General features: G+C 48.5%; 3 protein-coding genes across 6 annotated transcripts; 2 read left to right on the top strand and 1 right to left on the bottom strand.

The window, feature by feature from the left end:
• RPL7L1 (ribosomal protein L7 like 1) lies at window positions 1–5,353 on the top strand. 3 transcript variants are annotated; one of them, XM_047102706.1, is made up of 7 exons: window positions 7–239; window positions 846–954; window positions 1,630–1,793; window positions 2,777–2,914; window positions 3,977–4,086; window positions 4,279–4,493; window positions 4,929–5,353. In XM_047102706.1, exons 1-6 carry the CDS (start codon window positions 226–228, stop codon window positions 4,485–4,487), a joined length of 744 nt encoding a protein of 247 aa, XP_046958662.1. In that variant the 5' UTR covers window positions 7–225; the 3' UTR covers window positions 4,488–4,493; window positions 4,929–5,353. The 3 variants fall into 3 exon arrangements, with proteins under 3 accessions (XP_046958661.1, XP_046958660.1, XP_046958662.1); XM_047102705.1 differs by lacking the exons at window positions 3,977–4,086; window positions 4,279–4,493; window positions 4,929–5,353 and adding an exon at window positions 3,001–3,461 and having other exon boundaries at window positions 1–239; window positions 1,633–1,793; XM_047102704.1 differs by lacking the exons at window positions 3,977–4,086; window positions 4,279–4,493; window positions 4,929–5,353 and adding an exon at window positions 3,001–3,461 and having other exon boundaries at window positions 1–239.
• Window positions 5,354–7,236: 1,883 nt separating this feature from the next.
• CUNH6orf226 (chromosome unknown C6orf226 homolog) lies at window positions 7,237–8,344 on the bottom strand. The gene has a single exon (XM_047102498.1). The coding sequence runs from the start codon at window positions 8,304–8,306 to the stop codon at window positions 7,971–7,973; it is 336 nt and encodes a 111-aa protein (XP_046958454.1). The 5' UTR covers window positions 8,307–8,344; the 3' UTR covers window positions 7,237–7,970.
• A 9,598-nt stretch (window positions 8,345–17,942) lies between these two features.
• On the top strand, window positions 17,943–23,729 carry PTCRA (pre T cell antigen receptor alpha). Of its 2 annotated transcripts, XM_047101251.1 has the most exons (5): window positions 17,943–18,000; window positions 20,811–20,870; window positions 21,285–21,605; window positions 22,458–22,502; window positions 23,149–23,729. In XM_047101251.1, the coding sequence occupies exons 1-5, from the start codon at window positions 17,943–17,945 to the stop codon at window positions 23,499–23,501; spliced, it is 837 nt and encodes a 278-aa protein (XP_046957207.1). In that variant the 3' UTR covers window positions 23,502–23,729. The 2 variants fall into 2 exon arrangements, 1 of the variants encoding a protein (XP_046957207.1); XR_006966041.1 differs by lacking the exons at window positions 17,943–18,000; window positions 20,811–20,870; window positions 21,285–21,605; window positions 22,458–22,502 and adding an exon at window positions 22,890–22,991 and having other exon boundaries at window positions 23,149–23,222.
• Window positions 23,730–23,806: the final 77 nt, after the last annotated feature.

Here is a 23,806-nt window from a genome sequence, read left to right as displayed (position 1 = left end):
AGTGCTCGAAAGCAGTGCGAAGGAAGCTTTGTGTAATTTTCGGCAAGGAGTCTGTGTTAGCGAGACCTCAGCGGTTCACTGCAGCTAACTGGCAGGACTACCCGTGTTATAAACCTTTGAGCTAGAAGACACATCTCTATGGTCAAGTACACATAGAGCGGTCCTTTCTTCCCCACGTGGTGGGGCTGCGCATGAGCAGTAGCCGGTAGCCACAGCTTTGGAAACATGGCGGAGCAAGAGTGAGTGTTTGGGGTTTGAGTTTCTCCAGTGGGGTCTTGAGCATCCGGTGCCATCCACGGTGTTTATTCCTCAGTGGCGGAAAATAAGGATACTTGTGGACTGAAGGAAGAGAATAGAAAAGACTCCAGATTACAGAGAGTGGGGTGAAGAGCAAGGAGCCGTAGGATTCGGCCTGCCGCTCAGGTGGAGGGAAGCCGCCGTCAAATTCGGGTTACTAACCTTGGGGGCACGCTGGAGAGTGCTAGTCTTGGGTTCACCCAGCTTGACTTGAGTATTGCCCCTGCAGATAGATCTGTACCCGCCCCAGCCCCACGGAGTTTTACTAGGAACGTGTAGCTGTTAGTGTCTTTAAAAGGCTGTGACAGTAAAAGCTTCATGGAGGCAGAGGAGGACTAGTGGCCAAGGGGTTCGTGACTTCTTACTGCTTAGAAAAGAGTGAATGTTAAGGGGTCCGTTTTGAGGACTGGCGTCAGACACCACAGTTTGCAGGGAAGTCTGTCGGAATTTGAGGAGAGTAATGTTTCTCGAAGCCCAAGAGATGGTTTAGAAGCTCATTGAAAATATGTTCTTTAAACATGATCTCTGATTGCAATTTTCCGTATCAGGCAAAGAAAAAAGATTCCTTTGGTTCCAGAAAATCTCCTGAAAAAGAGGAAGGCGTATCAGGCCCTTAAAGCCACTCAAGCGAAGCAGGCACTTTTGGACAAGAAGGAGGTAATGATGGGGCACCAAGATAAGGGAATTAGAATGTATTTGGTGAGTTATATCTAGCATGTGTTGAACTAGATTTGGTATGGACAGTCCCTTTCCCCGTCGATTCTATTACAGCAGGTATACAGTTCATGTCTTCATTTAACAAATATTTCTAATTTTCTGCGGGTAAAATGTTTGAGTAGTTTGTTAAGGAAAAGTGGAGGAGACGTTGTACTATTTGGGTTCACACCAAGTGATTTGAAAAACCAAACATTCTCTTTACTTGGAAGAAAACTTTTTTTTTGTAATGTGCCAAACAATTTTTGCTACTTGCTAAACGTTTTGAGAAGATACTTATTTTGGAGTCTGGAAGATGAAACAAGCTCATGCTTATTCTGTACTTTATGATCCTTAACACAGTGTTAGGTTCCATAAATGTTTGTTGGTAACGTTGGCTAATAGCATGTAAACTAACTTGTTTATTTATCAGAGACTTTTTTTTTTTTTTGTAGTTTCTGAGTTTTCAAAACTCCTTGGGTATCTCGTTTTTGCCTTACCTAGAATAGAAGATGTTTGTTTGCTTCTTTTTGTGGAATATAGTGGGAAATACACTCTATGGATAGTGACCAATGAATTACTGTTGTGGAAGTAAAACTAGAGGCACAGAATGGTGATGGTGGTCTGCCTTTTCTGTAGCAGAAGAAAGGAAAAGAGGTCAAGTTTAAGCGACTGGAATGGTTCCTACATGATTCCTGGCGGCAGCAACGCGACAGGGTGCGCCTCAGACGACTAGAAGTGAAACCTCACGGTTTGGAAGTGCCGGATAAACATTCCTTGGCCTTTGTTGTACGCATCCAAAGGTGAGGAACTTACCAGATTCCGTAGGCTGGGGCAAACTACTGGTTCAGCTTTAGGACCCTTTCTAGGGAGATGAGATTTATAATAGGCTTTAAGCCACTAAGACAAGTTGTGCTAGGAACTTGGGGTTTTTCTCTTTAAGGTTAAGGAGACTGATGTGAGCAAATACACATGAAAATATACCAAGTGCAATGAGGGTCAACTGCTGCAAGGGCAGTACTGGTTGTGGACCCTCTAAAGCAGGAACTTGAAGCTGAGACCTGCAGACGTGGGAGGAATTCACGAGTGTTGGGGAAGGCTTTCCAGGCATAGATGCAGAAAGTCCTGAACTGTGGGAATCAAGGCATCCTTCTAGGAACCTTACCAAGGTCAAGTGGATGGAGCGTATTCAGTGCTGGGGAGAGCTCATTAAGCTTTTTCCTCATTGAGGCGTACTTTACCCAGTCTGTCTGCATGTACAACTGCCTCTTCCTATTTCCCCTACCCGGTCATCCAAACCAGAAACCTGTGGGCTTTAAATATCTTTGAGCCCTTTTTATTAACCTCCCTACCATTTCCCATAATCTCTCCTGGACCATCGTATTAGCTAACTGGGTTTCCCTGCCTCTGGTGTCATGCTTTCAGATCCGTCTGATATGCTCTCCTCAGTGGTTGTCAATCAGGAAGTTGATTGTGTCTCTTGTACCTAAAATCTTTTCGTGCTTTTACTGCCCGCAGAGTCCAGCTTCCTTTGCTTGACATGCACAGCCCTCCACACTCAACTCATACACACCCCACACGAAATCAGGGCCCATTCTGTTCCTATAGCATTGCCCCACATCATGTGAGAATGACCTGTTTACATAGCTGCCACCTTCTGACCTCACCTGTGAGGCACAGTCTGTGTCTTGCTCTCTGGATGCCCTGTAGTGGCAGTCATTTGATAGGTCCTTGCCGGACTGACAAAAACTGAATAGAACCTGACTTCCTCTGTCGTTCATTTCAGGATTAATGGGGTGAGTTCGCTGGTGCAGAGGACCATTGCAAGGCTTCGCCTGAAGAAGATTTTCAGTGGTGTCTTTTTCAGAGTGACCCCCCAGACCATAAAAACGCTGCGTATAGTGGAACCGTATGTGGCCTGGGGGTGAGTAAGGTTTTTTTGTGTGTGGATTCATATTAGATTGTATGTGAGCCTGATGAGAACATTAGCATGCGAGTGTTATTCTCCAGGGCTCGTGTTGCTGTGTTGAAGAAACATTTTGTGGTGACCACAGTTCCCAGAAATCAGCTGCCAGCCATAGAACTTTGGAACATGGGGCAGACAGCAGGAGGTGGTGCTGCTGCTGATGTGACAAGAAAAGTACCATGGCAGGGCTCGTTCGCTTGTAAGCTAAGGCTGAGTAAGATGCGTAGAAGAGAAATTAATTCTTGGGAGTCTTGGGGCAAAGCTGGGGGCAGTGCTTGTGTAAGAGTAGTGTGTTCTTTCATGGGCGCCTGGCAGGCTCAGTCAGAAGAGCGTGTGACTCTTGATCTTGGGGTCATGAGTTCGAGTAGTCTTCTTTTCAAACATTAAAACCCAGCAAGCGCTTGGATTTAGCCATCTTGAGTAGAGGATTCTATAAGGCCAAAGTCCTGGATTGTAAGCCAGTGTTTGTTTTATTTTTGCCTCGGAAAGTAATTTTTTTTTTTTTTTTTTTTTTTTTTTTTTTGCACAATGAACATTTCTATCCATAAATTGTAATTTTTTTTTTTTTTAAATTTTTTTTTTCCAACGTTTATTTATTTTTGGGACAGAGAGAGACAGAGCATGAACGGGGGAGGGGCAGAGAGAGAGGGAGACACAGAATCGGAAACAGGCTCCAGGCTCTGAGCCATCAGCCCAGAGCCTGACGCGGGGCTCGAACTCACGGACCGCGAGATCGTGACCTGGTTGAAGTCGGACGCCTAACCGACTGCGCCACCCAGGCGCCCCTCTTTTTTTTTTTTTTTTTTTTTAAATCATAAATTGTAATTTTTAATTACATAGGGCCACTCTGGTTTTTTCCTTGTGTACTTGCAGGCATCCCAGCTGCAGCGTGATTGCACTTTTTGGTGGGGAGAAGGGGTAGTAGGAGAATCCCTCCTCAGCCAGGCTGCAGGACTGAGTGACCAGTGTATGCAGTGTGCCAGGGGCTGATAAGGCTGTACTTTATTCTGCCTCACATAGATTTCCAAATCTGAAGTCTGTCCGGGAACTCATCTTGAAACGTGGACAAGCCAAGGTCAAGAATAAAACCATCCCTTTGACAGACAACACAGTGATTGAGGAGCACCTGGGTGAGTGTTGCAGCTTAGGGGTCAGTTGGGCAGAAAGCAAGGATCTCTGGTGGTCTTGATGTGGGATTTAGGTACTGTTTTTCTTGGAGTCCCAAGAACCTACCAGAGTGCCCAGCTCTGAGCATATAACAGCCTCATAGTATATACCGGGGAAATGTTGAATAAAGGAATCTGTATCCTTATGTTTCCCAGGGAAGTACGGTGTTATTTGCTTGGAAGACCTCATTCATGAAATTGCCTTTCCGGGGAAGAATTTCCAGGCCATTTGTGACTTCTTACGTCCTTTCCATCTCTCAGTGGCCCGTCATGCCACCAAGAATAGAGTGGGCTTTCTCAAGGAGGTGGGCTTACCAGGCTATCGAGGCGAACGCATCAATCAGCTCATTCGGCAGCTGAATTAAACCCAGGTGAGGCAGGGCTGAAAACTGGCCTTGGGCTGATGTGATGGTCCATTCTTTGCCACTTAAAAATTCTTTTTGCGTTTACCAGTATCTGAGAGTAACTTTGGTGTTTGAGTGGTAGAGGGCAGGGAGAGACTGGTATCTACAAGTCTAACAGATGGAAATATGCTTGAAACAGTGAATGCCTGGTCAGGACATGGGGCATTCCCATGTGTATCCCAACAATCAGAGGCTAGAAAATGTTGAGTAACAAAAAAATCTTCTGTATTGCTGTGGTCATTTACCTGGCAATGGGGAGAGAATATTAACTAATTTCAGAAAGGATTTGAAGATACAAACCATCTATTTTGTGGAAGGTATCTTAATTTTTTGAAATTGCTTAATCTTAGGTGCCAACTGTCATTAAATTTCTATTAATGAAGTTATGTTTTTCTTCCTCAGAATATCTGAAAGCACAGCACATTGGAGGTGTGTTTTGTCTTTTGGAATTGTTATCAGTATCTTCAAAGAAGATATTTTCTGCTATACCTTCAGAAACTAGAGGGGGGGGAGTCAAGGAAAAGATGATGACGTTCCTGGCAGGCACGTCTCATCACAGCCCGGTTCCAAGAAAAAATTCCAGTGTGTTTTCCACGTTGACTACACTGTCACCCCTTAAGTCAGCAGAGGACTCATGCCATGAAAGAGAGAATCCTGCTACGTCACATCTTCCATTCTGGGGTTTAATGTTAGTAAACGAGTATCCAAGCATGAATACAAGACAGCAGTGGACCACGCTCAGGGACATACTTGAACCTGGGGGTTCTTGGGGCTTTGTTTTGGAAGGAATTTAAAATATAGTTACAAAGAAGAGCACAAACACGGTTCTCAGTTGTCTCTGCTGTGAGTCTGTTCTGACTTTTCAGTGACTGCTTTGTGAGCTCTCAGACTTGGCTGGCCTGAAGTGTATCTGGTGGCTTCCTTATCATAGCCTATGGTTGATTTAGTCCTTTTCTCTAGCTCAGGATTTTAACCTTTTCTTGGGTCTATGAGAAGGGAAGGACCCTTTTCCCAGGAAAATACGTACACTCAAATTATTGCTTGGAAATTTTTATGTTCATAGATTTCTCTTAGGGACCATGCACCTTATGTGAGGAAGTCCTGCACTATCTGGATTGACCACCGGGGCCCTGACCTTGTTAGTCTCCTCTGGTCCCATGTCCTGTGGAAGACCAAAGCTTACCAAGATAGCTTTTTCCCTTGGAGCCAATTGGGTATTTCCTATTAGGATCACAGTGGTGGATCCCGGAGCCCTCTGTACCATCTGCCTCAGGGAAATGCTCCCCATTTATTTCTGCTGGGCTTCAAGATGGGATTTTCTTGGTTTGGCATGGATGAAATTAGTACTATTAGGTCTTTTAGGCCCCAGGCAGCCTTTATTAAACCCTCTCCTTGCATAGTCTAGACTCCTAAAGTATTGCTCTCTACCCTGCTGGTAACCATGTATAGACCACCACTAGGGCTCCTGGGGACATAGACCTAGAAAGGGAATCTGATCCTGCTTGTGTTTTATTATCAGTGCCCCCCTCCTAGGTGGGCCTTCCTCTGTTCCTGTCACGTCATTGCCTCAATTGTCATGTGAGAAGTTGGTGAGTGTGCCAGGCATAGGTTAAGACTTGAAAACGTTTAACCACTGTGTCCCCTGGTCCCTTATGATCAGCTTTGCTGCACTTTTGGCTCATGGAGCCCTCAAACATAGCTGTGAGGTTGAGTTAGAACAATGCCTTAAAATGTGCCAGGTTATGAGGTAATTAATTAGGTTGGTTGGCTCAAGAGTTAACCTGCCAGGAATAGATGTTAGAGCTTACTCTTATATTTTAAAGCATTGTGAAATCAAATTACTTTAAGATGACGTATCAAAAGCCATGGGAAAAGAGCATTTGTGAATGTGGATGCCCAGGGTTTCTACTGCAGGTATGTTTTATAATAAATACAGGAAGGGGGCACCTGGGTGTCCTGATTTCTACTTAGGTCATGATTCCAGGGTCATGGGATTGAGACCCACTTCAGGATCCACGCTGAGTGTGGAAACTGCTTAAGATTCTCCGTCTGCCCCTCTCCCATGCTCTCTACCCCACTCCCCTTTCTCTGGGAGGAAAAGAAAAGCTAAATACAAGAAAAACGTTTCCATTCTTGCCTGCAAAATGGAACTAATGTAGCATGTGTGCCTCACACAGTTGTTCAAAAGGTTAAGCAAAATAACCATTAACTTGGAATTCTATGTATATAAGTTCTAAAAAATGTACTGCTGAGGTGCCTGGGTGGCTCAGTCCGTTAACCATCCAACTTTGGCTCAGGTCACCATCTCACCCTTGGTGAGTTGGAGCCCTGCATCTGGGTCTGTGCTGACAGCTCAAAGCCCGGAGCCTGCTTTGGATTCTGTGTCTCCCTCTCTGCCCCTCTCCCGCTCGCAGGCTCTCTCAAAAATAAATGTTTACAAAAAAATTAATGTACTGCTGTATCGTGCACTATGATCTACCATTCCCTGAGCAAGTTGTGGAACTATCATTTCTGGGAAAAATTAGTCGTATGATTTGTAGATAGCATATGCTAATTGTGAATTGTTCATGGCTGTCAACATACAAAACTATCAACATACACCACATATATGTTCTAGATGTAGGGAAAACAAAAACCTTAGTTTCAGTAAGCAAGAGTAGGGACAGTAAGCCACGTGGCACGCCTACTTAGAGACTTCAGAAAGTAGTTGTAGGAGCTCTCCCTCTGTTCTAAGCTTCTATCATGACCCACCTGGTTCCCAGAGCCAAAGGTTCTAGTTTTTTGTTGATTGGCTTTTCTTTTAACGCTTTAGGATTTTGTTGGTCTAATGTATCTTTGAAGTCATTCCAGGGCCAAGTTTAATCATTAAACCTTTTATTAGCTGCTGACCTGGAGAATGGCTAAGATCAACACCTCTTGAATCCCAAGTTCATTTGCCCAACTCACAAGAATTAGCTGAACCGGGAGATAAACACTGACGTTTCCCTACATTACTAACGAAATTGTTCTCAGTGGGTCAAACCCCGTTAGTGTGTCCTCAGTAGCATTTTAAAAATGAAGGCACATCTATGCATCGCAGAGAGTAAAAAGTAGGAGATCTGTTTCAATCATCCGTAAGGGCCGAAACCGGATTTTTAAAATGAGGATCTTGGTCCAGAAATACTCAGATACAAGACAACTCCAATGACTCTCCCAGGAGGCTTAAGTTCAGCTGAGACAGGTCGGGGGCAAATGCATAAAAGATAAATAACCGTGGCCAGCATCCAAGGTCCGAATTTATGCAGAACAGAGTCACGCTCTCCAGGTCTAAAAGACAAAGGACTACGAGCCTCAGGAACCCACTACGTGCCGTCAGGAAGGCGCCGTCGTTGACTCCGCCGAGCCGGGCCCCTCCAGGCGTTCTTCTACCCGGACCCGAGGTCGACGGGATCTGGGTTCCCGGGGCTACGGCGGCGGCGCGGGGGCCTCAGCCGACCCCGAGGCCTCCCAGGGCTTGGGCCTCCGCGGGAGCCGGGGCGCCGTGGGTTCGCCGTGGGTCGCTGTGATGCAGCGCCTCTCCAGGCCCGGGAGCTCCCGGCCCTCCTGGACCAGCTGCAGGAGCTGCGCCAGGGTCACCGAGGCGGGGGCCGACTCCGCCGGCGGCGAGCCCGGGTCAGGGCGGACCCGACCGCTGTGCTGCTCCATGCCGGGGCGCAAGCCTGACATGCGTGCGGGCAAGCACTTCCGGGTGAGGTGGGTGCAACCACCGTCCGAGGAAATGTAGAGGAGCTCGCAGACCATACCAAGCCGGCCCAAAAAGGGGGGAGCACTTGAGAATTGCGACCTGCTCCGCGCAAAAACGCTTCGCGCGCGCGCGCGCGCACACACACACACACACACACGCACACACACACACACCCTTAGCCCACACCAGAGCCTGCAACGTGCAATGCTTTAGAAGGAACTTGAAGGCTTGCACAGAATGGGCCGTGCATGTAGACACGCTGATGCGGACAAAAAGACTCAATTTGGCACACATGCATAGGAAGGTGCACATACCTGTTTCCTTTTTTTCTTTTTCTTTTTCTTAAGTAATCTCTTGGGGCTCGAGATCAAATGTCACATGGTCCTCCGACTGAGCCCGCCGGACGCTGGAGTTCAAACTTATTTTCACACATGCGCAGAAATGCGCACCTACACCTGTAGAGACCGGTGGCAAGGGGGATCTTCTCCACACCGGACTCCGCAGCTCCAGACAGAAAATAGCTGTGGACAGATTTCCAGTGACCTCAGGAGAACTGGGAACAAGTGACAGCACTAGAAAGTCTTGACACTCTCTCCCCATTTCCTACCATCAAGACTCTATTCCTGGTGTTCCCAGAGGGGATGAGAAAAGATGAAGGCAGGTCAGGTGTGCTACAGTCCCTCTGGCTGCTCAGAAAGTTAGTACAAACAATTCTCAGGTTTGTAAGTTTATCGAAAGCTAGCCTGATCTGGCAAACACTGTCTTCATCATGTAATCAAAGTCTAACTACTAATAGAACAAGCTGGTGCCATGTATCTCCTGATGTGATGCACTGAGAAGGACACTATGGGTGTAGGAATAATACATCTCTTCTGTAGTATTCCTGCCCAAAAGGTTCACTCTGAATCTAATCTTGAAGAAATGAGCAAAGCAAAGTGAGAGACATTCTGCAAATGACTGCCTGGATGCTTTATAAATGGCAACATCATAAATGTCTCTGTGATGCCCACAAAGATGGTTATTAATATTCTAACTAGGTGGGTGGCTATTCTGACTCTCTTCTGTGGCCCCTCCAGGTCCTCTCTCCACCCTTGTCCACCCAGCTTCCAGCACACTGACATCTACAGACATTGCAATAGGCTTTGGGGTTTGGCCAATGTGGGGTGGGGGGGGGTTGGGGGGGGGGAGTGAGCAGGAGAAGAAAGAAGGAGAAGGAGAAGGAGGCCAGGGTATTTATTCCTCAGTTTCTCTCCCTCCAGGATTCCCACTGGCTGCAGGGTCCTGGTTTCTGGTTTTAGGGCCCTGCCATTGCTCTCCTCACCTCTTCAGGCCTGTTACCAGTTCCAGGCACTGCATTATCACTTGGGATTTCCCTTCACCCTTCCACCCTCTATAAATAGTCCCTTTATTAAATTCTCCTCAAATTATCCAATACATGTGTGTCCTCTGTTTCCTGTCCACACTCACCAATAAAGGAATTGGCTCCAGGAACAGCCTCAGATAGAATACTGAGATTGGACTGATCATAAATTCAGAGCACAGGGGAAGCCTCTTTGCAGCAGGGGAAGAACACCCAGATGATTCACTGCATGCACAGGTGTCACCATTACTCAAATTATCCTTGGGCAGGGGTGGGGGGTGGCAGGGGTGAAGTGGATAATAGTGCATTGTTGAGGGAGGGAGATGGCAGAACAAATAGCTGTGGCTCTTCTTCACTATGGTGTGGCCTCGTGTGGCTTCTCATGGCCACAGGGAGAAAACTGGAAATTATCAATGTCTGACAGGAAATGCGAGTGTGGAATCAGGACACCTTGATGGCACCTTGGAGGGGTCCCTCATCCCCTATAGGCAAAGAGAGCCCACATGGCTGAGGGTGGGCACCGGGATGTCATTGTAGGGGTTGCCAAGTTGTGGTGCTAAGTGCTCAGCCCTCTAGGGCAGCATAAGAATATGCTAACATAAGGGCACCGAGGGACTCTGAGATGAAATGGGGACATTTGGGCAGACACTGGCTTCCGTCTCCCCAGACATCAGCTTCAGGACTCTCCCCACCTCCAGTCTTCCCTGGCCCTTGTCAAATCAGATCCCAGAACAGCCTGGGCAGAGAAGCACAAGGCCCACGCTGAGAGGAGGACGCCCAGACAGAAGGAATTACAGATCTTGCTAAACTGTCTTGGCAGGAGCCACAGCAATATGTGTGGGAATGGGTTCTAAGGGAAATAGACCCAGGAGGGTGGAATGTCAGGTTCAGTTTGCCCAAACTCAAGTCCATGGATGCTCATCCAGGATTTGGGATTTAATGTGTTGGCTCAAGCACCTGGGAGAGGCATAAATAGTCTATGAGGTTGGTTAATTAAAGCCTGGATTTAATGGTAGCCTATAGTTAGTAAACTTGAAATGCCAGAATTTCCCTGGCATAATGTAAAGGAAAGAATCCAAAATCTCAGAGAGGTGGGCATGCCAGATTGGATTTATTATGTGCAACCTGCTTAGCCACCCCTCAACACATATTTTAAGGAGATCTGGAAAACACCTCTTTGCCAAAGCATTAAGAAATTCATTGGTGAGGGGTGCCTGGCTGGCTCAGTCAGTAGAGCATGCAACTCTTGATGTCGGAGTCAAGAATTTGAGCACCGTGTTGGGCACAGAGTTTACTCGGAAGAAAAAGAAAGAAAGAAAGAAAGAAAGAAAGAAAGAAAGAAAGAAAGAAAGAAAGAAAGAAAGAAAGAGAAAGAAAGAAGAAAGAAGGAAAGGAAGGAAGGAAGGAAGGAAGGAAGGAAGGAAGGAAGGAAAGGAAAGGAAGAGGGAGATAAATGCATTGGTGAGAGTCACCCACATCCTTGACTTGCTCTAATGGCTGTCCTCTGTAGGCTGGAGATGCTAGTGGGGGATGCTGGATGAATCAGTAGAACTGGATTCCGTGATCTCAGTGGAAACAATGGTATCCTGGTAGCGTAAAGGCCAGGTGGCAATGTTTAACAGCCAAAGGAAAGGTAGCCATAATACCCCACATTAAGACATGGGAAAGAATGGTCTTCCCGTTGGACATAATGACAGTCCTGTGGACCCTCTTTCCCCAGGCACTTTAGGCCTTGTTCAGTGGACTCACGGTGGCAGGGATGGAAGCTATGCTTTGGTTCAGTAATAGTCTTCCCTTCTCTGAGGCTAATCTGGCTGTGACCAGTGCTGAATGCCCATCCTACTTACAGCCCCATGCTGAGTCCCTGACTGGGTACCATTCTCACCTGTTTATAGGCTGATTTGACTGGGCCCTCCTAGCATGGAAGGACTCCATGTGCTTTATCCTCATGAGAACAGACACATATTCCAGGTATGAATTCACCTCCTCTGCCTACAGTCTTCTGTCAGCACCACTATTCTGTCAGCATCAGGTATTCTGATGGACAGAATACCTTACCCATCACCATGGCATTCCACACAAAATCGCCTCCAACCAGGGCTCACATTTCACTGCCAAGGAAATGTATAAATGAGCTCACTCCCAAGGAATTCACTGATCTTACCGTGTGCCCCATGACCTCAAAGCAGCAGGCAAGAGAGAATGGTGGATTGGCCTGCTGAAGGCTCATTTGGAGCATAGCTGAGAAACCACACTTTGCAAGGTGCAGGGGCTATCCTACCCGATGCAGTGTTTCCTTAAACCATAACCATACATGGTCATATATAACCAAGAGGTAGGGGTAGTCAGAGCCTCCTCACTATTACACCTAAAGTCTACAACCTACCAGAAGAATTTTTGCTTCCCATTCCAATAATGGAATGGACTCAGAGGGCGTGGTGATCCTAGAACCCCAGAGAGAAACACTTCCCACCATATGACAATCATAGAACTGATGACTTGAAAGCTGAGATGGCCATGGCCATTTTGGTTTCTCCTGCTACTGATCCAATAGGCAGAGAAAGGCGCCTCTGTAATGTCTCGGTTGGTGAAGCCCAATTACTAGAGAAAATTAGGTTGCTACTGCATAATAGAGATGGGGCTAGATCTGGAGCCCAGGGGAGTCACTGAGGTGTCTCTTAATAATCCTCCCGGGGCGCCTGGGTGGCTTAGTCAGTTGAGCGCCTGACTTCGGCTCAGGTCATGATCTCACGGTCTGTGAGTTCGAGCCCTGCATCGGGCTTTGTGCTGACAGCTCACAGCCTGGAGCCTGCTTCGGATTCCGTGTCTCCCTCTCCCTCTGCCCCTAACGCACTTGCATTCTGTCTCTGTCTCTCTCAAAAATAAATAAACATTAAAAAAAAATTTTTTTAAATCCTCCCAACCAGTGGTCCCAAAAGCTTCAGCAACCCAACAAAGTCAAGACCACCAAGGACTCAGACCCTATAGGAGTAAAGGTTTGAGTCACCCACCAGGTAAGGAACCTGGTGCTGGCAAAAAGGATAAGAAGAATGTGTCATTGGAGTGAAAGCAGGCAGGTGTGATTTCAACTTAGGCCTTGTACCCCTCAATTTCCCCTGCTAACTTATGTAAAGAACACTGGAGGTAGCTAACATCTTCAAAATACCCATCTGTGTTCCTGCTAGGACCCTGGGATATAAAGTACATATTTTAGTTAGAATTGTCTGGGCAGCGAGCAGCAGAAAAACCAAAATAACAATAGTTTACACATGATAAACGTTTCTAAGCTCTTTCTCCTATAAATTAAACTTGGTGTCAAGCAAGCCAAAGCCGGTATGGTGGCTCCACGAACGTCAGATCGTGCTACCTGTGCATCTTTTAATCCTCTTTATTTTTTTTTTTTAATTTTTTTTCAACGTTTATTTATTTTTGGGACAGAGAGAGACAGAGCATGAACGGGGGAGGGGCAGAGAGAGAGGGAGACACAGAATCGGAAACAGGCTCCAGGCTCTGAGCCATCGGCCCAGAGCCCGACGCGGGGCTCGAACTCACGGACCGCGAGATCGTGACCTGGCTGAAGTCGGACGCTTAGCCGACTGCGCCACCCAGGCGCCCCTTTTAATCCTCTTTAAATTAACACCATAGGGGTGCCTGGGTGGCTCAGTCCGTTAAGCGGCCAACTTCAGCTCAGGGTCATGATCTCGTGGTCCGTGAGTTCGAGCCCTGCATCTGGCTCTGTGCTGACAGATCGGGGCCTGGAGCCTGCTTCGGATTCTGTGTCTCCCTCTCTCTCTGGCCCTTCCTCTCTCTCTCTCTCTCTCAAAAATAAACAAACATTAAAAAAAATTTTTTTTTTAATTTTTTTTTAACGTTTATTTATTTTTGAGACAGAGAGAGACAGAGCATGAACGGGGGAGGGTCAGAGAGAGGGAGACACAGAATCTGAAACAGGCTCCAGGCTCTGAGCTGTCAGCACAGAGCCCGACGCGGGGCTCGAACTTACGGACCGTGAGATCATGACCTGAGCCGAAGTCGGCCGCCTAACCGACTGAGCCACCCAGGTGCCCCCAAAAAATTTTTTTAATTAACATAATAACTGAAACATTTCCCCGTGTCATTACAACCTCTTCGGAAAGAATCAAGACTTAGCTCAAGTATCTTCTAAATCATTCTTCCTAAGGCTCACATCAGCTCCAGAAAGGATGATCTCCCTCTCCCGGGACCCCCCACACACACGTGCACACACCATTCGTGACATCTGTTACACTCCAAGTCCCTTGTCTGTTTATGAGCCTGTCTCCCTCCTTGACTGGTGGGAGTAGCTCTTTTTGTCTCATCCCCAGCCCCAATTCCTGGCATCAAACAGACACCAAGAAGTGGTTTGCAATACGAGGATATTCTGAGGCCTGCATAGTATTTCATCCTAGAGAGCCACTCTGGTTTATTTAGCTCCTTCCTTGTTATTGAACTTTCAGGTGATTTTTATTTTGTATTATACCTATCACTGTAGGACTTTTTATTTGATCAATGAAATAGGTGCCCCTGTCAGTATTAACTGGAAGACACTTCTACTTGCTACTTCAGCACACACACATCCTGATCTGGCCCTCTGACTGCAGCCTTCTAATTGGATATGTCAGATTTACAATCGGTAACCGCTTGGTGAATAGCGGCGGTCTTTGTCTAATAAGCACTGCTGCTTTTCCTTTATTTTCTTTTTCATAGCCTATGTGGCTCATCCCAGTTTAGAAGAGCCCTTGGTTTTCTATGTGTATATATGAAAAAAAGGGGAGAGAGGGAGAGATCATCTGCTGTGCCAGGCACTCAGATGGGTACTCCTATCGGACAACCTTGTATGAAGAGCCCTGGAGAGACTCCTGTGAACACATCCCTAGAGTGAAATCCCAGTTCCACCACTTGCTGCTAGGGGATCCTCGGAACTTCGTTTTTCAGAGTCGCAGTTTCCCCAGATGGAAAGAGGGATGAGAACACCTGATGGGGTGATTGTGGGGATTTAAGGAGAGGTCTGTGAATAGGACATGGCTCTTAGTAGGCAGGTCAGCAAATGGCCAAGTTTAATCCCAAGTGAGGAGCTCAGAGAAGGATTTCTCTCAGAGGAGCTCTGAGATCCAACGCCAGCATGTCAGGACATCCTCACAGCCCTGGGCAAGGGCGTCTTTAGGACCCGCAAGACTGTGCCCGCAGAGGGAGATTCTTGGGCTTCTGGAAGGAGGATACCTACCTATGTGACAGCGGGCAAGGAAAGCTTGCAGTGCTTTGGGGATGAGACCTGTAGCCCGGAGCTGGGAGTGGGCCTGTGGGAGGGTAGCTGAGCAGCAGGAGATGGTTCCAGCCGGCAGCCGGCAAGGTAGGCGGCTGGCACAAGGGGTCTTCTGCCTCCCCGTTCCTGGGAAGGTCTTAAAACCCTAAGAGGCCAGAGGGCTCCTTCCCCATCTGTAATGTGGTAACGGAGCCCGGGCCAGCACCTCCCCAGGCTGGAAGGCAGGAGAGTCGTTAGGGACACCTGCCTCCTCCCCGCCCTCGCTCCCTCCCCCTCCCAGCGGGAGCCCGCGCAGACCGTGGGCACCTGGGCGCCGGCTGCGCCTGGGAACAATTGGCGCCCCTGGCCTCCAGGCCTCCCTGAGGGAAGGGGGCGGGACGTCGGAGGGTGCAATAGACAGGACTATTAAAGCAACCATCCCGACGGAAATGGGGTGAGGCTGGAACCAGAATAAAGAATCCTGAGAACCAAGAAGAAATAAACCCTCCAACATAAAAGATATTAACATAGAGAATGTCTCGCAAGTAATAGGGATAATCGATATCCTGGGATAGTAATCGATATCCTCACAAGTAATCGATATCCTGGGATAACCGATTAGCGCTGGGGGGGGGGGCATGAAATTTAGATGCATGTCTTCTATCATACACCGAAATTAATTCCTGATAGAGTTAAATGGTGATGGGGGATTGGGGATTAAACTACACACGCACAAAAAGACAGTAGAAGGGAGAATGTATCCGTTCTGTAGAAGGGCGAGGACTTTCTAGGCTTAAAAGGGATGAGGAAGGCGCCTGGGTGGCTGAGTGGGTTGGGTTGAGCGGGGAACCCTTGATTTGTGTTCAGGTCATGATCTCATGGTTTGTGGGATACAGCCCCATGTCCACATCGCAATGATAGCGGGGAGCCTTCTTGGGATTCTCTCTCTCTCTCTCTCTCTCTCTCTCTCTGTTCCTCCCCTGCTAGTGCTCTCACTCTCTCTCTCAAAATATGTAAATAAACATTAAAAAAAAAAAAACAACCGTGAGATAAATCCCATTAGGAAAGACAGATGTGTTGGGGGCGTCTGGATGGCTCAGCCAGTTAAGCCTCTGACTTCCGCTCAGGTCATTATCTCACAGTTCATGAGATCCAGCCTCGAGTTGGGTTCCTGTGTGGACCTTGCTTGGATTCTCTCCCTCTGGCACTCTGCCCCTCCCCCATCTCTCTGCCCCTTCTCCCCCCTCTCTTGCGCGTGCATGCTCTCCCTCAAAAATAAATAAAAAATAAAACTTAAAAAAAAAAAAGCTGCTGCATAATATTCACTAATACAGGTACACCAAACATTAATTCATTTGGCCCTTCCCCTAGCGTTGAACAATTACACTGTTTCCAATTTCTCTTCCTTTTTACATATACTACTACTTCAAAGAAAATTTTTGTGCATAAATCTTTGTCTTATAATGACTGACTCATTATTTCATTAGGGTATATACCTAGATGTGAAGTTTCAGGGTCAAAATGACAGCTATAGCTAAAATTTAGTAGAGTCACTGAAAATGGCATTTATGAAGAGGGTTTTTTGTTTTGTTTTGTTTTGTTTTGTTTTGTTTTGTTTTTTAAGATTTCATTTTAAATAATCTCTACACCCAACCTGGGCTTGAATTTACAGCCTGGAGATCAAGGAGATGAAGAGTCACTGCTCTACTGACTGGGCCAGTCAGGTGCCCCAAAAGAGTTTCTTCTTCTTTTTTAATGTTTATTTATTGTTGAGAGAGAGACAGAGCACAAGTTGGGGAGGGGCAGAGAGAGACAGAGACAGAATCTGAAGCAGGCTCCAGGCTCTGAGCTGTCAGCACAGAGACTGACATGGGACCAGAACCCATGAACCCTGAGGTCATGATCTGAGCAGAAGTTGGACGCTTAACAGACTGAGCCACCCAGGTGCCCCTAAAGAGTTTATTCTTTTTTTTTTTTTTTTCAACGTTTATTTATTTTGGGGACAGAGAGAGACAGAGCATGAACGGGGGAGGGGCAGAGAGAGAGGGAGACACAGAATCGGAAACAGGCTCCAGGCTCCGAGCCATCAGCCCAGAGCCTGACGCGGGACTCAAACTCACGGACCGCGAGATCGTGACCTGGCTGAAGTCGGACGCTTAACCGACTGCGCCACCCAGGCACCCCAAGAGTTTATTCTTAAAACAGATTCGATGAGTGGTGCCTGGGTGGCTCAGTCGGTTGGACAGCCGACTATGGCTCAGGTCATGATCTCACGGTCTGTGAGTTTGAGCCCTGCGTCGGCCTGTGTGCTGACAGCTTGGACCCTGAGGCCTGCTTGGGGTTCTGGGTCTTCCTCTCTCTCTGTACCTCCCCCACTTGCACTCTCTCTCTCTCTCTCTCTCTCAAACATTAAAAAAAAAATTTTTTTTAAGGTAGTCGATGTAACAGGCAGGGAATATTCATGAAATCTCTGAAATTTCCCCTCAATATCACTGTGAATCTGAAACTGTTCTAAAAACTAAATTCTATTTTTAAACGTGGCGGGGGCGGGATGTTGTAACAACACTGAAATAAGTGTATTGGGCTTTTTGGCTACAGTGAGGTCAGCCATCAGGAAACCGTCCAAGCCCCGGCTCTGCCGCCTGCCAGCTGTGTGACCTTGAGCAGGTCACTCAACCTCTCTGAGCCTCAGCTGCCTCACCTGTGAAATGGAACTTAGAGCGGTTGGCTGGACAGAATGAAGTGTTGAATGCAAGGCCTTGAATACTGCCTGGTGCTCTGTATCCTGTACATGGCAGGGCCAGTGAGTGGGAAAAGACTTTGCAGACCGTGAGATGCTCTTCAGATGGGAGGGAGTAGGCTGTGGGAGAGGCACCTTGAGTTCCCTGGCGCCTGAGAGGGGATTGGGTTTGGGGGCCAGGGTGGCGGTGGGAGGGGCCCTCACTGGGGAAACGGCTCCGTGGTGGAGCAGCTGAGGTGCAGCTGGGCCTGTGGCCTGGGAGGCAGTCTTGCGGGCACCTCCTCCCGCAGCCCACAGTCTGCAGCTGAGTCCTGCCTCTTCTCAGGTGGGCCATGGCCAGGACTTGGCTGCTGCTTCTCCTGGCCCTCGGGTGTCCAGCCCTGCCCATAGGTGAGCCCCCTCCCTGCATCCCTCTCTGGGCCCCATTCGTTTGCCCAAGCCCACTCCCTAGCTCCTGACCTCCTTGGGTGTGGGTGGGATGTGGGGAGGCAGGACAGACCTATGTGGGGTCCCTGGGAAGGGTCTCACCATAAGCCCACCACTCCCTTCCCCACAGTATTCACCTTCCAGCTACCTCACTCTGGGGCTCCAACTCCTGTTCCCTGGAGTCCACAGTGTTGGTAGTAGGGCAGTCACTTCTTGGAGGTAGATAATAAGAACAAGCTGGATGGGCATCCAGGGAGGGTGGGGATGGGGTAGCCAGGGCTGGGACATGGGCGGCATTGTGAGATCCTCTCCTGTCCTTCCTGTCCTGGACTCCTGCCCTCAACACTACCCTATTCCAAAAGGACTCAGAATGCCTCAGGTTCATCCCTGCTCCCCCTTCTTCGTGAGTTCTCAGGAGAGGTCCCAAGGCCCCAGTGACTTCCCAAGGGTATTACCCTCAGTTCCTCAAAGATCAAGAATGGAACCAAAGGACTTGTGTTTAGAGGAGAGAATTCTGGGGCGCCTGGGAGGCTCATTTGGTTAAGTGTCCAACTCTTGATTTTGGTTCAGATCATGATCTCACGTTTCATGCATTGGAGACCCGAGTCAGGCTCCATGTTGACAATGCAGAGCCTGCTTGGGATTCTCTCTCTCCCTCTCTCTCTGCCCCTCCTCTCTAAACAAACAAACAAACAAACAAACAAACAAACTTAGGGGATAGAATCCCATCTAGAAGTATGTGCATGTTTACCTGTTATGTGGTGGGGAAAGGCCTTGATCTCTGAGTCAGGGCATCTTCTTTTTAAAAATTTTTAAAAAGTTTTATTTATTTATTTTGAGAGAGAGCATGCGCTAGCAGGCAGGGGAGGGGCAGAGAGAGGAAGACAGAGACAATCCCAAACAGGTTCCACAACATCAGCAAGGAGCCTGATGCTGGGCTCGATCTCAGGAACCGTGAGATTATGACCTGAGCTGAAATCAAGGGTCAGACACTTACCCAACCAAGCCACCCAGGCGCCCCCGCATCTTCTTGATCTAAAGCTGGCTTCTAGTATTTTCATAAGCTGTCTCTTGCTAGGGAGATTAACCATATCCATGTGAAGCAGGGAGAGCCCATGGCAAAAGGTCTGGGAAGGAAGCAGCCAGGCTGAGGAGGAGCAATCCCGGGCAGCTTCATGGAGGAGGCACATGCTAAACTCAACCTGGGGAGTGTCTCTATCTGTACAACTGGACAGGCTCAGGAGCTCACTTTTGACTTTCTCTGTTCCTTTTGTTGCCATGCCTTATTAATATTAGTATTGATAAAATAATACTAATACTTTTCTGCCAAGGTGTTTGACATTCATGAACTTTATTCTTCACAACAATTTTACTGGGCTGGTGTTTTTAAGTTTATTATATTGGTGCAGCATTCAAGACTCAGTAAATTAAGTGGACCAGCCAAGAGTCAAACCAACTCTGTCTGAGGCCATGTCCCAGGCTTGATCCACTGTGCCATGTAGCAAAATCTTAGTCACCCTTCCAAGTGGGGCGGGTCTATGGGAGCAGGAGTCAAAGAGACCTGAGTTCCAATCCTGAGTAGGCTACTTACCTTCCACATGCTTCCAGATCAGTTCTTTGACCTTTAAGAAACCTTCCCTGAGCACCCCCCCACTCTGACCTCCCCACAAGATTCTCTGGTGTCTTTTCCTGTGCCCTGGGGAATTTCTTTAGCTTGGCTGCATTTAACTCATGGGGTAAATTTGTGGGTTTTAACGTTTGAGATTTTATTTATATGAAAAGATATCCAACTATTCAAGAATAACATTTTGGTCATTATATGTATTGTCACCTTCATTGAAAAATATAAGATTGTAGAAAATCAAGACTATCCCAGAAAATTTAGGACAGATGTTTGCAGTGCCCATGTGACTTTTTGTTTTTTTTGAGAGAAAAAAAAACTTGCATGAGCAAGTGGGGGAGGGGCAGAGGGGAAGATTGAGAGAGAGAGAGAGAGAGAGAGAGAGGAGAGAGAGAGAGAGAGAGAGAGAGAATCTTAAGCAGACTCCATAGTCTGTGTGGAGTCCGACTCGGGGCTCAATCCTATGACCTTGGGATCATGACCTGAGCCAAAATCAAGAGTTGTATGCTTAAACCAACTGAGCCACCCAGGCACCCCTATTTTTGATTTTTTAACTATGAAATAATACAGACACTTGAAATAGGTGAATTGTATAATACATAAATTATGTCTGACAAAGCTCTTTAAAAAATATTATAGGGACACCTGGCTGGCTGGATTGGTAGAGCATGCGACTCTTGGTCTCAGGGTTGTGAGTTTGAGTCCCACCCCACGTTGTATGAAGAGATTACTTAAAAATAAAATCTTTCTAAAAAATACAACAGACTGGAGCGCCAGGGGGGCTCAGTCAGTTAAGTGTCCAACTTCAGCTTAAGGTCATGATCTCATGGTTTGTGAGTTCGAGCCCCGCATCGGGCTCTGTGCTGACAGCTCAGAGCCTGGAGCCTGCTTAGGATTCTGTGTCTCCCTCTCTCTCCACCCTTCCCCTGCTCATGCTGCCTGTCTGTCTGTCTCTCTCTCTCAAAAATAAATAAACCTTAAAAAAATATTTTTACTACTACAGACCTACAGAAAAGAACAGAGAATAGGGCAACAAACACCTCTGCATATTCCACTGAGATTAACAAATAGTTAAAATGTTGCCATATTTGAATCAGATAAAAGAAACAAAAAGTTACAGATACATTCAGAGCCCTCTTTGATCTCATTCCAGATCTTATTTCCTTCCCTTCCTCCCCAGCGGTAACCACTCTCCTGAGGCTGGCACAACAAGGTATTATAAGAATGTGTTTATGCACCTGCTATCTTTCCCATAGGAAAGGTTCCTTGAGGGCAGGGACAATGTCTTCACCAGTGTTTTATCCCCAGTTCCTGGCACAGAGTATGCCAGATATTGGGTGAGGGATATGATGGATATGATGGGTGAGGGAAGGATGGGTACATGGATGCACAGATGCATGGACAGATCTGCAGATGGACGGTAGAAGAGGTATAGGAAAGACGGATGATGGGGAAAACATGGATGAATCGACGGGTAGATGCAAGAAGAGAGGGATGGATGAGTGGGTGGAAAGATAGATGGATGGTGGAAGCAAACCCAGATGGAAGGACAGAAGTCTATTATGAGGTGCTGGCCTGGGAGGGCACAGACAGATCAAGCCCCCCACAGGTGCATGCTCTCTTACAGGTGTGGGCGGCACACCCTTCCCCTCTCTGGCCCCACCAATCACGCTGCTGGTGGATGGGAAGCAGCAGACGCTGGTGGTCTGCCTGGTCCTCGATGTTGCACCCCCTGGCCTTGACAGCCCCATCTGGTTCTCAGCTGGCAATGGCAGCTCGCTGGACGCCTTCACCTACGGCCCTTCCCCAGAGGCTGACGGCACCTGGACTAGCTTGGCCCAGCTCTCCCTGCCCTCTGAGGAGCTGGCAGCCTGGGAAAACTTGGTTTGCCACACTGGGCCCGGGGCCGGCGACCACAGCCAGAGCACACGGCCCCTCCAGCTGTCAGGTAGGGACGGCGTCTGGGCCCCTGTGGATGCTCCCTGCCCCTCCCCTACACACCCTGGAAACAGGATATGGTGGGAGACAGGGCAGGCTCCGGGCCATGGGGGCATGGAGGGTGTCCACATGCCAACCATCTGAATGAGGTGACGATGGGTAGGATCAGAGCAGGGTGACCTCAGGGCCCTGAGTCCTGGATTTGCAACTCCTTCAAATATCCAGGCTTCAAATATCTCCTTCAAATCCAGGCTCTGATGCATGACTTCCAAGAGGTAATACCTCCTCCCTCCTATTACCTAGGGTTAATATCTGTATCGCCCTATATATGACACCCTACCTATAAGGACCAAGCAATAATTAAATAACAAAATGTTTTCATCTACTTATTATTTACCCTGCAACAGGCACTGTTACAAACACTTTACATTCATAAACTAGGCCATATTATTTTCCCAATCTTACAGGCACAGAGAAGCTAAGTGACATGTGCAAAGCCAGCTATTATTTTTACTAGGTGACTTACTTCCTCTTTTTGGATTATGGCAGTTTTGTCACCTTCCAAACGGGAATGTGGACTAAAGGTCCCGCCTTTCAAAGAAGGGTGCTAAGAAAACCCATTTCTTGTCTGAAAGTGCTGAGGCACCTCAGCCTCCCCTGGGCACAGAACAGTCGACCGTGGGGAGTGAGAGAGATCTGGGCCCCTGAGAGGAGTCGTAGCAAATGGGCCCCAGGTTCCTACTGCTGGTTCATTTGTCCAACATGCCGTGAATGGCTGCCCTGTGCCAGGCTGGGAGCATAGTGCTTGGGTGGAGGGCAGAGCCCATCCCCAAAGACTCATTCTCTTCTCCTTGACTGGCAGGAGAGACTTCCTCAGCCAGAACCTGCCTCTGGGAGCCTCTCAGGGGTGAGTACTGGGGATCTTGGGCTCTGTTAGGGTCTGGCCTGATGGTTCCACTCTGCCGGGGCGGGGGGTTGGTGGTGTTCCCTGAAGAGGCTGCCTTGCTGGGTTGGGGCACTGGCAAGCCTGGGCTTGAGTCTACCTGTGGGTAAATGGGAGTGGGTCCTCTGACCCCAGAGTACTCCCTGGACACCAGTTGGAAGGTGTAGGTGAGAGTTAACGGGAGGCTCCTTAAAGCTCTCCTTGGGCAGCCCAGATGGATGGAGTCAGCGTCAGAGCCTTGGGAGACTGGGTGATAGACAGCCCCACCACCCAACAGGCAGAGAGAGTCATGAGTCAGGTTCTACTTCCTCACCACATAGAGCATTTGGAGCTGGTTATTTGCCTCTGCATCAGATGCTAATTTCTGCCTGGCCTACATCCCCCTGGTTTGGGGGGAATAAGATAAAATGAAGGCTGGGAAGGTGTGCGTTATTATTACCAGTTAGAGCTCAGGTCAGACACCAGGGAGGACTTGCCCTGGCTTTGGGGAACGGCGGGAGGAGGAACGGCAAGGGCAGAGGACAAGGCCCCTCTTCCCCAGAGAACGCCCTCCTGCGGGTGGGGCTGACGCTGGCCTCCAGGTCCCTAACTGCTTTTCTCTCTCCCGCAGGGACGCGGGGCCAGGCGCTGCGGCTGGGGGCGCTGCGACTGCTGCTTTTCAAGCTGCTGCTGTTTGACGTGCTCCTGACCTGCAGCCGCCTCCGTGCCCTGCCCTCCACGCTGGGGGACCCCGGGCTCCCCGCGCCCCCCAGGGCCCCCCTGGAGCCCCGCCGTCTCCCGCAGCCTCCGCCCGCAGCAGAGCCTTCAGCTCCAGCCACCTGGATTCGCCGCAGTGCTGGGGGGACGGCAGGCCCGGGGCTCACCCTGTCGCTGCAGCCCCGCCTTCTCGGCTGGGAGTCCAGGAGCCCGGTGTGGGAGGAGGGGACGCTCCCTACCCACCGAGCCTGGGCCTGGTGCTCGTGAGTCACCCTGAATTCCTGCCTCAAGCCTTGCAATCTTTGTGTGTGACCTGCCTCCTATTGCAGATGGAAATTTCCGGCGCTGGGGTTTGTCTCCCGCCTCGGATTGAGGGCCTTCTGAGGGAGAAGGCTGTATCTCTCCCATCAGACCGGGAGCCGCTTGAGGGCGGGGATCCACAGGTACAGGGACCCTTGAGGTGCAGAGAACTGAGAACAATTAAAGGGGAACTTAAATGACACAAACAAATGAAACATATTTTAATTCACGTCTGCCCTGGGAGGAGGGGATTTGGCAGATTTTTAAGAAGC

Source organism: Lynx rufus, unplaced genomic scaffold, assembly GCF_022079265.1.
Source record: "Lynx rufus isolate CCGP_SWC_20201006 ecotype Redwood Valley unplaced genomic scaffold, mLynRuf1.p SCAF_6, whole genome shotgun sequence".
Taxonomy (NCBI): domain Eukaryota; kingdom Metazoa; phylum Chordata; class Mammalia; order Carnivora; family Felidae; genus Lynx; species Lynx rufus.
This window is presented reverse-complemented; position numbering and strand designations above follow the sequence as displayed.

Coding starts and splice junctions, on each gene's coding strand:
- RPL7L1 (XM_047102704.1), top strand. Junction 955..1,629: donor CACTTTTGGACAAGAAGGAG/GTAATGATGGGG, acceptor CCTTTTCTGTAG/CAGAAGAAAGGAAAAGAGGT. Junction 1,794..2,776: donor TTTGTTGTACGCATCCAAAG/GTGAGGAACTTA, acceptor CGTTCATTTCAG/GATTAATGGGGTGAGTTCGC.
- CUNH6orf226 (XM_047102498.1), bottom strand. CDS start 8,306: ATGGTCTGCGAGCTCCTCTACATTTCCTCGGACGGTGGTTGCACCCAC.
- PTCRA (XM_047101251.1), top strand. CDS start 17,943: ATGGCCAGGACTTGGCTGCTGCTTCTCCTGGCCCTCGGGTGTCCAGCC. Junction 18,001..20,810: donor GTGTCCAGCCCTGCCCATAG/GTGAGCCCCCTC, acceptor ATCTCATTCCAG/ATCTTATTTCCTTCCCTTCC. Junction 22,503..23,148: donor CCTCTGGGAGCCTCTCAGGG/GTGAGTACTGGG, acceptor TCTCTCCCGCAG/GGACGCGGGGCCAGGCGCTG.